General features: G+C 44.2%; 2 protein-coding genes and 1 non-coding gene across 7 annotated transcripts in view; all 3 read left to right on the top strand.

Moving 5' to 3' along the window:
* The window catches only part of arid4b (AT-rich interaction domain 4B), a 116,133-nt gene extending 112,773 nt beyond the window's left edge, over nt 1-3,360 (top strand). For all 5 annotated transcript variants that reach the window (XM_041789208.1, XM_041789211.1, XM_041789213.1 and 2 more), the window contains one exon: nt 867-3,360. In XM_041789208.1, the coding sequence (XP_041645142.1) occupies nt 867-1,018 (152 nt within the window). In that variant the 3' untranslated portion in view covers nt 1,019-3,360. The remainder of the gene's footprint in view (nt 1-866) is intronic.
* A 2,686-nt stretch (nt 3,361-6,046) lies between these two features.
* Nucleotides 6,047-15,435, top strand: tomm20a (translocase of outer mitochondrial membrane 20). The gene is made up of 5 exons (XM_041789843.1): nt 6,047-6,262; nt 11,397-11,443; nt 11,534-11,615; nt 12,251-12,393; nt 15,024-15,435. Exons 1-5 carry the CDS (start codon nt 6,139-6,141, stop codon nt 15,066-15,068), a joined length of 441 nt encoding a protein of 146 aa, XP_041645777.1. The 5' UTR covers nt 6,047-6,138; the 3' UTR covers nt 15,069-15,435.
* Nucleotides 12,418-12,551, top strand: LOC121511603. Its single transcript, XR_005992060.1, has one exon. It is a non-coding gene; the product is annotated as a small nucleolar RNA SNORA14 (small nucleolar RNA).
* Nucleotides 15,436-16,340: the final 905 nt, after the last annotated feature.

A 16,340-nucleotide genomic window follows, 5' to 3' on the forward strand; every position in this document is an offset into this window, starting at 1 on the left:
ACTTTTCATCACTTTTTAACACCAATTTTAGCACATTTTTATCACTTAAAACCCATTTGTGTAAATTTTAAACACTTTCCACCACTTTTTCTGCCTGTTTTTGTCACTTCTAATTAAATTCTTGCCATTTTCTGCCTATTTTTGCCTCATTATTGCCACGATTAACCACTTTTTACACCCCTTTTGCCCAGTTAGCCACAGTTATCCCATTTTTGCCAGTTTATATAAATTAATTATCCCAGTCCACCAATTTCACCCAATTTCTGCACTTTAAAGCCAGTTCAGCCACTTTTTAATCCTCTTTTTTCACTTTTTTTGCCTGTTTTGTCAATGTAATCATTTTTGGTTATTTTTTGCCACTTTTAACCCATTTATGTTCTTTAAAAATCCAATTTTAGCAGCTTTTCCACCATTTTTTGCCATTATTATCTAGTTAAAGCCAATTTTCACCCATTTAAGATCTGTTTTTAACAAAAGTTCTTTTCATTCTATGAAGACTATTTACTACACAAATAAACGGAGAGAGAGATCTTTGTTTCTTTGATAAGAGTGGTTATTATTCAGGTCAAATATAAAATATGGTTTTCACAGCTTAATTTCACCATGGACCATAGTTTTTCTGACCTCCATGGGCCCCCAGTTTGACTGAGTCCCAGAAACCTCCCCCTTTACCCCTCCTTATGGACTCCCTTGTCTCCACAGGACTATTCTTGAATGTTCCTGGCTGTTCAACCACTGTCGGGTACTGTGGGGGTCCCCGGTCTCTGGTACCTTTATTTTGGGGGTCGGGGGCTGAAAAGGTTGAGAACCCCTGCACTAGTGTACGTGTGGTCTCCTGACCCTAACCACCGTCTCCTTCCTCACAGGTACTGTAGCTGCCTCCTCCTCCTCGTCCTCCTCGTCCTCCTCGCCGTCCTCCAGCTCACTGACTGCAGCCGTCATGCTGACGCTGGCCGACCCCCCGGTGTCATCCTCCTCCTCGTCTCAGAACTCTGGGGTTTCCGTGGAGTGCAGGTGACAGGATGAAGCAGCGACAACCACACCGCACTAAGCACTTAACCAGCACCCCGGGGTCCCGCCCCCTCTCCCCTTCGACCAGACGGACGAGTCGACCTGCAGACTGTAACTACTGGGGCACAAAATCCAGACCAGAGACAAAAAACAAGAAACAAGCACTATTTTCTATCGACAACTGTTTCCTCGGCAAGCTAACGGCACTTAAGTGCACTTTTCTGAAGATTGTAGGGGATGAAATTTGTTAAAAAAACATCAAATTTGTCTTTAGCGCTTCTCTTAATTCAACATTTCTAAGAATTGTGTTTTTTTGAGCAATAATTGTTTCCATTTGATAAAGTAGTTCTGCTGAGGGATGATTCTAGTCTGTGTGCTCAGCGCGGTGCAGTCGGAGCTCGCCGTGTCACCATGAGGCGTTTAGAGGAGCACTGCCTCCTTGGCGTTCAGGACGTAGGAAATGTAATTGTGCCACGTTTCTCTGTCCTCTCAGTAAACATTAGAGATGTTCTGATGCTGAAACATGACAGAGAACAGTTTCCCTCCAGGTCATCAGCTGTTCTAGTCTGCTGTCAGATCAGTTTCCTCCGTTTAGGAGCTCAGTATCAGAACATCTCTACTCCAAAAGCCTTCACGTTGTTGACCACACCCTCTACAGGTGTGTTACTGTACACACTGAGTCATACAGGTGTTGGTGGGCGGGGTTTACACCATCCTATTGCCTCGGTGGATGAACGTGGAATGACACTGCAGTGCCTTTTTGTTCCCACGGGGCACTTTGAGGACGGACGGCACTTTTTATTCCTGATCCTCGTCTTCAATCAGAGGCTTGGCCCGATTCACATCGCCTGAGAAAGAAGGACCGAGTGAAGCTGCCAGAGCGAAGACGAGAGGAGGGAGGTTTTTATCTGTGGGACGGGAATATTAAAGACTGGATCATCAGAAATCTAGGCTAACACTTTACGGTAGGGTACATGAAACAGGCCGAGTTATGGCTGAGTTAATGAGGAATTAACTGGAAATTAACTACACAAGCAGGCCGAGTTACAGGAGGGTTAATGAGTAATTAACTGGTAATTAACTACACATAATCAGAGCAACAGGATAATAAATGAGTTACTGACTGGTTATTAACTGTTAATTGACTAGACTTAACAGAGTAACAGGATAATTATTTAGTAATTAACTGGTAATCAAGAGAACAAGTTTTAAGGATCTTGACGGTCTGTTTTCTGTGACGTGTCTTTTCTGAGCTCCTATTGGACAAAGTCACACGTGTGTTGAATCAGGCTCTGTTCCAACAACGGCGTTTTAGCACTGCGGCGCCTCTGAGCTGCCAGTCCTCATTGCTGCGTTGCAATCAAAGATTTTCACTCATTGATCACCTTGTAGCTCCGCCTCTTTCATTGTACTGTAAAGTGTTGATCTACTACTGAATGCTCCTGCAGCCTGGGTATAACTGTTGAGTCTGACATTGAAAATGTGCAATGATGGAGGTCATCACTTCAGTTCATCGGCCTTTTTAAACTCGCCTGCTTTATTTTGATCACATTTACATCTGCAGCCATATAAAGAGGTTTTTACAGCAGACGGAGGCTGAATCAACCTTTGCAGTGTTTCCAACATGAAGTTATTCCATGAATTATGTCTCTATAGTTTTGCTTTGTTATGTAATGAAAGCAGCTGACTTGTTTTCATTTCCCATCCCTACCAAATCAAAGTTGTGTTTCATGTTCTCTGACCAGACTGGAGGTGGCGCTATTGTAAATGTGACGTATGCGTGTACATTTCTGAAGTGTTTATTTGTATAGAGCCCTGACTGTACCATAACCTGAAGTTACATTTGGTTTGGCACTTGTATGTAATTGTATGCTTTTGTTATACATTTGTATATTGAGAAGTGTTTTGAGTCGAGCTATTTAATATCTTGCACTGTTAATAACATGTACTTTTGTGTACAGACGGTTTTAACTGTAGTTGGAGTGTAAATACTGAGGGTTACAGCATGTTTATTCTCCTTTTTCTCCTCTTTCTGTAGGAACAGCTTTATTTGACTTCATTTATCTGCGTTTTGTTCATACGACCTTTTCTTTCTCCCTTTTTTATTTGGCTTTGTTTTTTAGAGCTTGTGCGTGTCAGAGAAGAGCGGAGGTTTTTGGATGCTGGCCTGAAGTTACCGCTGTATGAAAACGTTTTATGGGTCATAGATGAAGAGAAAGTTAAGGAGCTTACAGAGAAATGCTCGATAGTATTTATTAGGCTCATCTGATGATGGTCGATGTGTAATTTATTGTAAAAATGTAAGCAAAGCAGAAGCCTCTGTTTGAAATAAATGCCATAGTTTGTGAAGTACTCGCTGTGTTCACTGACTTTTTCACAACCACGACAGGTTTGTGAGGTTTAAAATTAGGTAGATAAAATTAGGTAGGTAGGTAGGTAGGTAGGTAGGTGGTGGATGGCAGGCAGGTGGTAGGCAGGCAGGTGGACAGGTGGCAGGCAGGCAGGCAGGCAGGTGGACAGGCAGGCAGGCAGGCAGGCAGGTGACAGGTGGCAGGCAGGCAGGCAGGCAGGTGGACAGGCAGGCAGGCAGGCAGGCAGGCAGGTGGACAGGCAGGCAGGCAGGCAGGTGACAGGCAGGCAGGCAGGCAGGTGGACAGGCAGGCAGGCAGGCAGGCAGGTGGACAGGCAGGCAGGCAGGCAGGTGGACAGGCAGGCAGGCAGGCAGGCAGGCAGGTGGACAGGCAGGCAGGCAGGCAGGTGGACAGGACAGGCAGGCAGGTGGACAGGCAGGCAGGCAGGCAGGCAGGTGGGACAGGCAGGCAGGCAGGCAGGTGGACAGACAGGCAGGCAGGCAGGCAGGTGACAGGCAGGCAGGCAGGCAGGCAGGTGGACAGGCAGGCAGGCAGGCAGGCAGGTGGGCAGACAGGCAGGCAGGCAGGCAGGCAGGCAGGCAGGTGGGCAGACAGGCAGGCAGTGTGACAGGCAGGCAGGCAGGCAGGCAAGCAGGCAGGCAGGCAGTGGGCAGGCAGGTGGCAGGCAGGCAGGCAGGCAGGCAGGCAGGCAGGCAGGTGACAGGCAGGCAGGCAGGCAGGTGGACAGACAGGCAGGCAGGCAGGTGGGCAGACAGGCAGGCAGGCAGGCAGGTGACAGGCAGGCAGGCAGGCAGGCAGGTGGACAGGCAGGCAGGCAGGCAGGTGACAGGCAGGCAGGCAGGCAGGCAGGCAGGCAGGCAGGTGGGCAGGCAGGCAGGCAGGTGACAGGCAGGCAGGCAGGCAGGCAGGCAGGCAGGCAGGCAGGCAGACAGGCAGGCAGTGGCAGGCAGGCAGGCAGGCAGGCAGGCAGGTGGACAGGCAGGCAGGCAGGTGACAGGCAGGCAGGCAGGTGGGCAGACAGGCAGGCAGGTGACAGGCAGGCAGGCAGGCAGGCAGGCAGGCAGGCAGGCAGGCAGGCAGGCAGGCAGGCAGGCAGGCAGGCAGGCAGGCAGGGCAGGTGGCAGGCAGGTAGGTGGATAGGTAGGTAGGTAGGTGGGTAGATAGGTAGGTAGGTGGATAGGTAGGTAGGTAGGTAGGTAGGTAGGTAGGTAGGTGGATAGGTAGGTAGGTAGGTGGGTAGGTAGGTAGGTAGGTGGGTAGGTGGGTAAGTAGGTGGATGGATAGATAGACAGATAGAAAGATAGAACCCCCCAAGATTCAGACCCCCCCCCCCCCCCTTCTCCCGCCCTCCTCTCCTGATCCTCCTATCAGCTGCCAGCTGAGATGCTGCATAGTTCAGTGGGTTACCCTGCTGACTGCAGTCTGGGAGGGTTGATGGTTCAAATCCCAGTCAGGTCCCTAACTTTGGATAAAAGTGTCTCTAACACCAGGACAGCCACATCCATTTCCTGAGAGGGGTGTGGTCAGGGGCGGAGTCAGAGAGCTAATTACCATTTAAAGCCATAGAAACAGCTGGTTCTGAGCAGGGCTGAAACAGAGGGGGTTTAGACATGCAGAATCAAGACTGGAGTGTTTCTACAGCAACAACCTTCACAGGCATGTTTAGGACCTCTGAGACTGATATAAACTAGTCTGAAAGAATAAAATGTGTGAGCTTTAAACAAAAACACATAAACTTAACCTCGATTTCAGCACAGATCTCACAAAATAACTGTTTATTATATTTAAATATTTTTATTCATATACTCTTATAAAATAGTTGAAATGTATTATTTTAAAAAAATTTAAAAATATTCTTTGTTTTTCTCTGGAACCACTTCTCACTGTCTCGTGACCCCCAGGGGTCCCGACCCCCACATTGAGAACCACTGCTCTAGACCCAGGTTCTTCTAGTTAACTAAAACTAAACAACTAAAATTCAGAAAAATCATTTTAGTTAACTGAAACTGAATAATAACTAAGCTTACCTTTGTAACAAAAACTAACTAAAACTGTACTGTGCACTGAAAAAAACTGACTAAAATAAAACAGAGACAAAATACCTTGAGTTGTAGTCTTTGACAGAACCGTACCGACTACAGCCAAGCCTGGGGAGTCTACAAACTCCTCACAGAGGTAGTTTTATGTCTGGAGTTGTATTCAAACATCATCTTTGAATAAATACAAGGATAAGTGAAGAGTAGCCTGTTTGAATATGTTTTTAAAGTAAATAACAGGAAAAAAAGAATTTTTATCTGATATTCTTGTATACCCAGTTTTACATTCAGAGTTAAAATGACTATCTGTGGCTCTTTGGTGCTGAAGGCCTCAGAAATGGCCCCAAGCTGCCTTTTAGCGTGTCTGCCTCTTCGTGGAGGAGTTTTGTCCTCAGAGGCTTCTGTTGAATCCTTGATGATAGAGTCTAAAGAGGGCCCACTGACGCCTCACATTACAGAACACAAAGACGACATACTATACATACTATTATATTTAATAACCTGGAGCATGCGCAGAAGAAGCGGGATTAGACAGCTGTTTGCTACACTGTCTCATGTCATTAAAGTTTTGGGGAAAAAAAACGTACCTTTTCTACATTACGCCTTACGTCATGACTCACGTCCTCTGTCACTTCCTTAACATCAGGCTAGCTGTTAGCCTGCTAGCCTGTCCGTGCTGCTGCACGTGTGTCCGCGGTTCCTCACGTAAAGCTCCAGAGATGGTGAACGGAAGGACCGGGGCGGCGGTGGCCGGCCTCTGTGGGGCTCTTTTTATCGCCTACTGCTTTTATTTCGACAGAAAAAGACGAAGCGACCCCAAATTTAAGGAGAAACTCCGTGAACGTAAGTGTTGAGAAGAAGAGGTCAAAGTTGAGCGGAGTTAGCTGCAGCAGCTATATGCTAGAAAACCCTGTCTGTTAGATTAACAAGGTTCAGTAGAGGCTAACAGCAGATAAGGACTGTAGCACGGACTGTAGCACTGACTGTAGCACTGACTGTAGCACTGACTGTAGCACTGACTGTAGTACTGACTGTAGCACTGACTGTAGCACTGACTGTAGCACTGACTGTAATACTGACTGCAATACTGACTGTAGTACTGACTGTAATACTGACTGTAATACTGACTGTAATACTGACTGTAGCACTGACTGTAGTACTGACTGTAGCACTGACTCTTTAATACTGACTGTAGTACTGACTGTAATACTGACTGTAGCACTGACTGTAATACTGACTGTAATACTGACTGTAGTACTGACTGTAGCACTGACTGTAGCACTGACAGTAGCACTGACAGTAGCACTGACTGTAGCACTGACTGTAGCACTGACAGTAGCACTGACTGTAGCACTGACTGTAGCACTGACAGTAGCACTGACAGTAGCACTGACTGTAGCACTGACTGTAGCACTGACAGTAGCACTGACAGTAGCACTGACTGTAGCACTGACTGTAGCACTGACTGTAGCACTGACTGTAATACTGACTGTAATACTGACTGTAGCACTGACTGTAGCACTGACTGTAATACTGACTGTAATACTGACTGTAATACTGACTGTAGTACTGACTGTAGCACTGACTGTAGCACTGACTGTAGCACTGACTGTAGCACTGACTGTAGCACTGACTGTAGCACTGACTGTAGCACTGACTGTAGCACTGACTGTAATACTGACTGTAGTACTGACTGTAGCACTGACTGTAGCACTGACTGTAGCACTGACTCTTTAATACTGACTGTAATACTGACTGTAGCACTGACTGTAGTACTGACTGTAATACTGACTGTAATACTGACTGTAGTACTGACTGTAGTACTGACTGTAGCACTGACTGTAGCACTGACTCTTTAATACTGACTGTAGTACTGACTGTAATACTGACTGTAGCACTGACTGTAATACTGACTGTAATACTGACTGTAGTACTGACTGTGGTACTGACTGTAGCACTGACTGTAGCACTGACTCTTTAATACTGACTGTAGTACTGACTGTAGTACTGACTGTAGCACTGACTGTAGCACTGACTGTAGCACTGACAGTAATACTGACTGTGATACTGACTGTAGCACTGACTGTAGCACTGACTGTAGTACTGACTGTAATACTGACTGTGATACTGACTGTAGCACTGACTGTAGCACTGACTGTAATACTGACTGTAATACTGACTGTAGCACTGACTGTAGCACTGACTGTAGTACTGACTGTAGCACTGACTGTAGTACTGACTGTAATACTGACTGTGATACTGACTGTAGCACTGACTGTAGCACTGACTGTAATACTGACTGTAATACTGACTGTAGCACTGACTGTAGCACTGACTGTAGCACTGACTGTAATACTGACTGTAATACTGACTGTAGCACTGACTGTAGTACTGACTGTAGCACTGACTGTAGTACTGACTGTAGCACTGACTGTAGCACTGACTGTGATACTGACTGTAGCACTGACTGTAGCACTGACTGTAGTACTGACTGTAGCACTGACTGTAGCACTGACAGTAGCACTGACTGTAGCACTGACTGTAGCACTGACTATAATACTGACTGTAGCACTGACTGTAGCACTGACTGTAGCACTGACTGTAGCACTGACTGTAGCACTGACAGTAGTACTGACTGTAGCACTGACTGTAGCACTGACTGTAGCACTGACTATAATACTGACTGTAGCACTGACTGTAGTACTGACTGTAATACTGACTGTAATACTGACTGTAGTACTGACTGTAGCACTGACTGTAGCACTGACTGTAGCACTGACTGTAGCACTGACTCTTTAATACTGACTGTAATACTGACTGTAGCACTGACTGTAGTACTGACTGTAATACTGACTGTAATACTGACTGTAGTACTGACTGTAGTACTGACTGTAGCACTGACTGTAGCACTGACTCTTTAATACTGACTGTAGTACTGACTGTAATACTGACTGTAGCACTGACTGTAATACTGACTGTAATACTGACTGTAGTACTGACTGTAGTACTGACTGTAGCACTGACTGTAGCACTGACTCTTTAATACTGACTGTAGTACTGACTGTAGTACTGACTGTAGCACTGACTGTAGCACTGACTGTAGCACTGACAGTAATACTGACTGTAGCACTGACTGTAGTACTGACTGTAGCACTGACTGTAATACTGACTGTAGCACTGACTGTAGCACTGACTGTAGCACTGACTGTAGCACTGACTGTAGTACTGACTGTAGCACGGACTGTAGCACTGACTGTAGCACTGACTGTAGTACTGACTGTAGCACGGACTGTAGCACTGACTGTAATACTGACTGTAGCACTGACTGTAATACTTACTGTAGCACTGACTGTAATACTGACTGTAGTACTGACTGTAGCACTGACTGTAGCACTGACTGTAATACTGACTGTAGCACTGACTGTAGCACTGACTGTAGCACGGACTGTAGCACGGACTGTAGCACTGACTGTAGCACTGACTGTAGCACGGACTGTAGCACGGACTGTAGCACGGACTGTAGCACTGACTGTAATACTGACTGTAGCACTGACTGTAGCACTGACTGTAGCACGGACTGTAGCACTGACTGTAATACTGACTGTAGCACTGACTGTAGCACGGACTGTAGCACTGACTGTAATACTGACTGTAGCACTGACTGTAGCACGGACTGTAGCACTGACTGTAGCACGGACTGTAGCACGGACTGTAGCACGGACTGTAGCACGGACTGTAGCACTGACTGTAGCACGGACTGTAGCACTGACTGTAGCACGGACTGTAGCACTGACTGTAGCACTGACTGTAGCACTGACTGTAATACTGACTGTAGCACTGACTGTAGCACTGACTGTAGCACTGACTGTAATACTGACTGTAGCACTGACTGTAGCACTGACTGTGATACTGACTGTGATACTGACTGTAGCACTGACTGTAGCACTGACTGTAATACTGACTGTAGCACTGACTGTAGCACTGACTGTAGCACTGACTGTAGCACTGACTGTAATACTGACTGTAATACTGTCTGTAGCACTGACTGTAGCACTGACTGTAGCACTGACTGTAATACTGACTGTAATACTGACTGTAATACTGACTGTAGCACTGACTGTAGCACTGACTGTAGTACTGACTGTAGCACTGACTGTAATACTGACTGTAGCACTGACTGTAGCACTGACTGTAGCACTGACTGTAGCACTGACTGTAATACTGACTGTAGCACTGACTGTAGCACTGACTGTAGCACTGACTGTAGCACTGACTGTAATACTGACTGTGATACTGACTGTAGCACTGACTGTAGCACTGACTGTAATACTGACTGTAATACTGACTGTAGCACTGACTGTAGTACTGACTGTAGCACTGACTGTAGTACTGACTGTAGCACGGACTGTAGCACTGACTGTAATACTGACTGTAGCACTGACTGTAGCACTGACTGTAGCACTGACTGTAATACTGACTGTAATACTGTCTGTAGCACTGACTGTAGCACTGACTGTAATACTGACTGTAATACTGACTGTAATGCTGACTGTAGCACTGACTGTAGCACTGACTGTAGCACTGACTGTAGTACTGACTGTAGCACTGACTGTAATACTGACTGTAGCACTGACTGTAGCACTGACTGTAGCACTGACTGTAGCACTGACTGTAGCACTGACTGTAGCACTGACTGTAGCACTGACTGTAGTACTGACTGTAGCACTGACTGTAGCACTGACTGTAGCACTGACTGTAATACTGACTGTAGCACTGACTGTAGCACTGCCTGTAGCACTGCCTGTAGCACTGCCTGTAGCACTGACTGTAATACTGACTGTGATACTGACTGTAGCACTGACTGTAGCACTGACTGTAATACTGACTGTAATACTGACTGTAGCACTGACTGTAGCACTGACTGTAGCACTGACTGTAGCACTGACTGTAGTACTGACTGTAGCACTGACTGTAGCACTGACTGTAATACTGACTGTGATACTGACTGTAGCACTGACTGTAGCACTGACTGTAATACTGACTGTAATACTGACTGTAGCACTGACTGTAGCACTGACTGTAGCACTGACTGTAGTACTGACTGTAATACTGACTGTGATACTGACTGTAGCACTGACTGTAGCACTGACTGTAATACTGACTGTAATACTGACTGTAGCACTGACTGTAGCACTGACTGTAATACTGACTGTAATATTGACTGTAGCACTGACTGTAGCACTGACTGTGATACTGACTGTGATACTGACTGTAGCACTGACTGTAGCACTGACTGTAATACTGACTGTAATACTGACTGTAGCACTGACTGTAGCACTGACTGTAATACTGACTGTAATACTGACTGTAGCACTGACTGTAGCACTGACTGTAGTACTGACTGTAGCACTGACTGTAGTACTGACTGTAGCACTGACTGTAGCACTGACTGTGATACTGACTGTAGCACTGACTGTAGCACTGACTGTAATACTGACTGTAATACTGACTGTAGCACTGACTGTAGCACTGACTGTAGTACTGACTGTAGCACTGACTGTAGCACTGACTGTAGCACTGACTGTAGTACTGACTGTAGTACTGACTGTAGCACTGACTGTAGCACTGACTGTTATACTGACTGTAATACTGACTGTAATTCTGACACTATGTAGAGTTAAACAGAGCTGACTGTACAGATTTAATAAAAGTGACTCTAGCTCTAAAGCTCTAGTCCATCAGACTACAGACAGGTTTAGATCTGCTGGATCTTCTACCAGTTTCACTGTGGTGGATCCAGAACCTCAGACAGGTTTAGATCTGCTGGATCTTCTACCAGTTTCACTGTGGTGGATCAAGAACCTCAGACAGGTTTAGATCTGCTGGATCTTCTACCAGTTTCACTGTGGTGGATCCAGAACCAGAACAGCAGGGATCTGGCTGACAGTCACACCTGAAGCTGTTTTATATCCTACAGGTAGAAGAAAGCAGAAAGTTCCTGGTGAGAAGTCTGGACTGGCCAAGGTAAACTAACATTCACCCTTTAATGTCCCTCAGTTCTGAGTGGTGGTTCTGGTTTTAGGTCTGACCCCTTTCTGTCCTTTGACCTTCAAGCTCCCAGACCTGAAGGACGCCGAGGCTGTTCAGAAGTTCTTCCTGGAGGAGATTCAACTGGGAGAGGAGCTGCTGTCACAGGGTGGGCCTTGTACCTGTCCCCCTCGGACCTCCAGTTATTGATTATTGATGACTGATTATTGATTATCAGTTATTCTAGCCATTGATTATCAGTTATTCTAGCCATTGATTATCAGTTATTCTAGCCATTGGTTATCAGTTATTCTAACCATTGATTATCAGTTATTCTAACCATTGATTATCAGTTATTCTAACCATTGATTATCAGTTATTCTAACCACTTATTTTCAATTATTCTAGCCATTGATTATCAGTTATTCTAGCCATTGGTTATCAGTTATTCTAACCATTGATTATCAGTTATTCTAACCATTGGTTATCAGTTATTCTAACCATTGATTATCAGTTATTCTAACCATTGATTATCAGTTATTCTAACCACTTATTTTCAATTATTCTAGCCATTGATTATCAGTTATTCTAGCCATTGATTATCAGTTATTCTAACCATTGATTATCAGTTATTCTAGCCATTGATTATCAGTTATTCTAACCATTGATTATCAGTTATTCTAGCCATTGATTATCAGTTATTCTAACCATTGATTATCAGTTATTCTAACCATTGATTATCAGTTACTCTAGCCATTGCTTATCATTGTTTTAACAGTGTTTTTTACTGATTGTAACTCTCAGGTGAATTTGAGAAAGGCGTGGACCACCTGACCAACGCCATCGCCGTCTGTGGTCAGCCTCAGCAGCTGCTCCAGGTCCTCCAGCAGACTCTGCCACCTCCAGTTTTCCAAATGCTGCTCACCAAACTTCCCACCATCAGCCAGGTGAGAATTTACTCAGTCTCATCAGCGCATCCTTAATAAACCCCCCAGCTGCCTTCTGTGGTTTCTGGGACAAGAAAGGGTGCAAGATTAATCTTAGAATCATCCAAAGCTGAGAGCTGGTGACAGTAGCTCTTGGTTATTTCACCTCTAAGACAGAGAAATAGTTTTATACCTTAATTTAGGAGCCGGGGCCGTGGTTAGAGCAGGAAACCCTGAAGAGAGGGTCAGAGTCCTACCCTGGCTCCTGCTCCGAGGACTGCAGCCTCCTTATGTGGGGCATGTGACCTAACTGTTGGCTAACCTGTGCATATAATATTCTACAAAATAAGATTGTGACTGAGAAGATTAGCATAAAAACTCCCTCCAGTGAGAACAACTGAGACAGTTGGAGAAAGTTTAGTAGACAATGTGAAAGATTGAACTGATGCAGGAAAAATGCAGCAAAATATCCAACCCTCAGATTTTTACACTCATGGAGTTTGAAAAAAGTCGGCAAACATAAAACATGCCAAAAATATTGTTTTTTTTTTTTTTTTTTAATTTTATTTTCCATTTGTTTTATTATTAGAGTTTTTGTATCTTAATAAATTGTTGCACTGAGGGTGTAAGTGGCCAAAAAAGAGGTTAACATGCATAGCTATCCAGATGCTATACATTTATCATTTTTCAATTATTTTTGCAGAATTTTTTAAAATCAAGATTAGACCTGCTCATGATTGTCAAATATTGATTTATCTTTGAGTTGAGAATTAAAACATTAAATGTAAAAGTGCAAAAACCCGGTAATTTTTTATGTGGAAAAAAAAAAAGAAATGTTCTCTGAAGAGGATATTTTTACTGCCTTGAATATTTATCATTGTAGCATTTAGCAGAAATAATCTGGTAAAAGAAAACCTTTTAACAGACAATTCTCTTTAAACTCTAGAGATGGTTGACCGTTCTCTTTAAACTCTAGAGATGGTTGACCGTTCTCTGTAAACTCTAGAGATGGTTGACCGTTCTCTGTAAACTCTAGAGATGGTTGACCGTTCTCTTTAAACTCTAGAGATGGTTGACCGTTCTCTTTAAACTCTAGAGATGGTTGACCGTTCTCTGTAAACTCTAGAGATGGTTGACCGTTCTCTGTAAACTCTAGAGATGGTTGACTGTTCTCTGTAAACTCTAGAGATGGTTGACCGTTCTCTGTAAACTCTAGAGATGGTTGACTGTTCTCTGTAAACTCTAGAGATGGTTGACCGTTCTCCGTAAACTCTAGAGATGGTTGACTGTTCTCTGTAAACTCTAGAGATGGTTGACTGTTCTCTGTAAACTCTAGAGATGGTTGACTGTTCTCTGTAAACTCTAGAGATGGTTGACCATTCTCTTTAAACTCTAGAGATGGTTGACCGTTTTCTGTAAACTCTAGAGATGGTTGACTGTTCTCCGTAAACTCTAGAGATGGTTGACCGTTCTCTTTAAACTCTAGAGATGGTTGACCGTTTTCTGTAAACTCTAGAGATGGTTGACCGTTCTCTTTAAACTCTAGAGATGGTTGACCGTTTTCTGTAAACTCTAGAGATGGTTGACCGTTCTCTGTGAACTCTAGAGATGGTTGACCGTTCTCTGTAAACTCTAGAGATGGTTGACCGTTCTCTTTAAACTCTAGAGATGGTTGACCGTTCTCTTTAAACTCTAGAGATGGTTGACCGTTTTCTGTAAACTCTAGAGATGGTTGACCGTTCTCTGTGAACTCTAGAGATGGTTGACCATTCTCTTTAAACTCTAGAGATGGTTGACCGTTTTCTGTAAACTCTAGAGATGGTTGATTGTTCTCCGTAAACTCTAGAGATGGTTGACCGTTCTCTGTAAACTCTAGAGATGGTTGACTGTTCTCTGTACACTCTAGAGATGGTTGACCGTTCTCTGTTATCCTTCTATGGTATATTGAGAGGAACTTTTACGGTCCATTTTCTTGGTGTGTGAGAATTTTCGGACGGTACTTCTAAATCTGAATCACAGAGATGAGGCTGAACAGAGGAAAGGCTAGAAAGTTGAAAGAAAAAGACAAGAACAGGAAGAAAACTCTAAAGATAAACAAGAATAATTTCAGATAAATGAAATAATAGGGATATAACGGGCAGGTTGGCTCAGCGGGTAGAGCAGGTGCCCAATCCACGGCTCGAGTCCTTGATGGACCGGTCTCAGGATCAGCGGTGTCTTTGCTGCTTGGTGCAGGTCTGCTCCCACTTTCACCTATCCTTCCTGTCTCCGTCAGCTCTCTGATCCCAGTAAAGACAAAAGCATAAAAAAGTAAACCTACCTGGACAGACAGTTAAAAGACTAAATGATTCTAATCAGTGGAATGATATAAAAGAATGAGTGAAGGTAAAAAGGTTCCTGGAGGACATCAGAGTAAGCAAATGGAAGATTTAAACAGTTCAGCTTGGTAAAGAGAGGAGATCAGAACTAGGATAAATAAAGATGTTAAAGCAGCACAAAGTAAAAAAATCTGACGTCTTATTAGGGAGAGTTTGAGTCTGTGAGTGTGTCGTTATATCAGACAAAATTGTCTGCTGAGATTTTTCTAAAGTTCATCTTTCATTCTTGTTTTTGTCTCAGACTCCAAAATCTTTGTTTCTTGTGTTTTTCAGCGAATCGTCAGCTCACAGTCTTTAACAGAAGACGACATCGAATGAGAGTGTGAGGATTTTCCTTTGCTCCAGACGCTGTGGTGTTTAAGTGGGTGAATTCTGACACAGTTGGACCTTTGACCCTCCTCCCTGTACGGACGCTCTGAGGTTACCGGAGGAAACATTCCAACTCTGTTCTCTGTCTAATATCACTACAGGTCTGAGAAAACTCTGGTTCACTGTCTAACCTGCAGAAACAGCCACATATCATGAACATATTTTCATGTCACATCTTTGACTCTCCTGTTCAGGAAGCTTGTGTTTGATCAGATCTGCTGTGTGTAGCCCCTCCTCTTTTAGATGGCCTGCCCTTTTAAACTGTTAGAGGAAGGTGGAGTCTGAAATGTTTAAATAAATGACTTTTCTTTTTGCAGGTGAGACTGTGCTGGAGTTTTCTTGAAAATGTTTGATTCGTTGCTCTCCAACAGACCTGTCTCATGAATCAGATGCACTAAAACCCACTCTTCTTCCAGTGAAACGGTCTTTAGTACCGTTCACACAGGACTGGTTTTACCTGTGGACCTTTGATAATGTGCTCACCCTGACGTCAGTGTTTGTGGTGGTGCATTCATGCAGGAGTGAAGTCTGCTGTTCTAGAATTTACAGACGGGCCTGAAGGGAACGATAAGGCTGCAGAAATGACAACAGCAAAGTTTTATTTCTATGCACGAACATCTGCAGTCTTATACAGACGTTCACCAGAGCTTCTAACAGACTCTCTTTCTGCATATTTGAACATTATTTAGGTCTGTAGCCGTCCATGACTACTAAACTAGTGGCATATCTTCAGTTGGCATTAAGGTTGGGTAGTCACCTGTCTGTGTGTCTGAAGCTGATCAGAGGAGAAAAGTCGAGCATCCCTCCGATAATCTCGAGACAGAGACGTCTAATGTCAAATATGAACCTCTCCTGTTACTCTAGCAGGTTTTATAAATGAGGGATTGTTCCGCTTCCACAACAGCCCTCCTCCTAGATCAGCTGCTGCAGCCTAACCAATGAATGCTGAGGAACAGGTGTCTGATTTCTAAATAATCCTGATAGACCATCAGGCACCTGCAAAGAGAAACTGTAGGAATCAGAGCAGTGGAGCATGGACATGTAGACAGCAGAGTTAATAAAAATAAACAAACTGAAAGAGAAGCACCATTTATAGCTGCCTCTGACTCTCTTCAATCAGAAAACAGAGCATTTAAAAAAAAAAAGCAGAATTATTACCCTAAATTACAGAGATGCCAATTTGTGTGAGGTTAGAAATACCAGAGGTAGTGTGCCCTGGAA

The sequence above is a fragment of the Cheilinus undulatus genome, linkage group 6 (genome assembly GCF_018320785.1).
Source record: "Cheilinus undulatus linkage group 6, ASM1832078v1, whole genome shotgun sequence".
Classification (NCBI taxonomy): domain Eukaryota; kingdom Metazoa; phylum Chordata; class Actinopteri; order Labriformes; family Labridae; genus Cheilinus; species Cheilinus undulatus.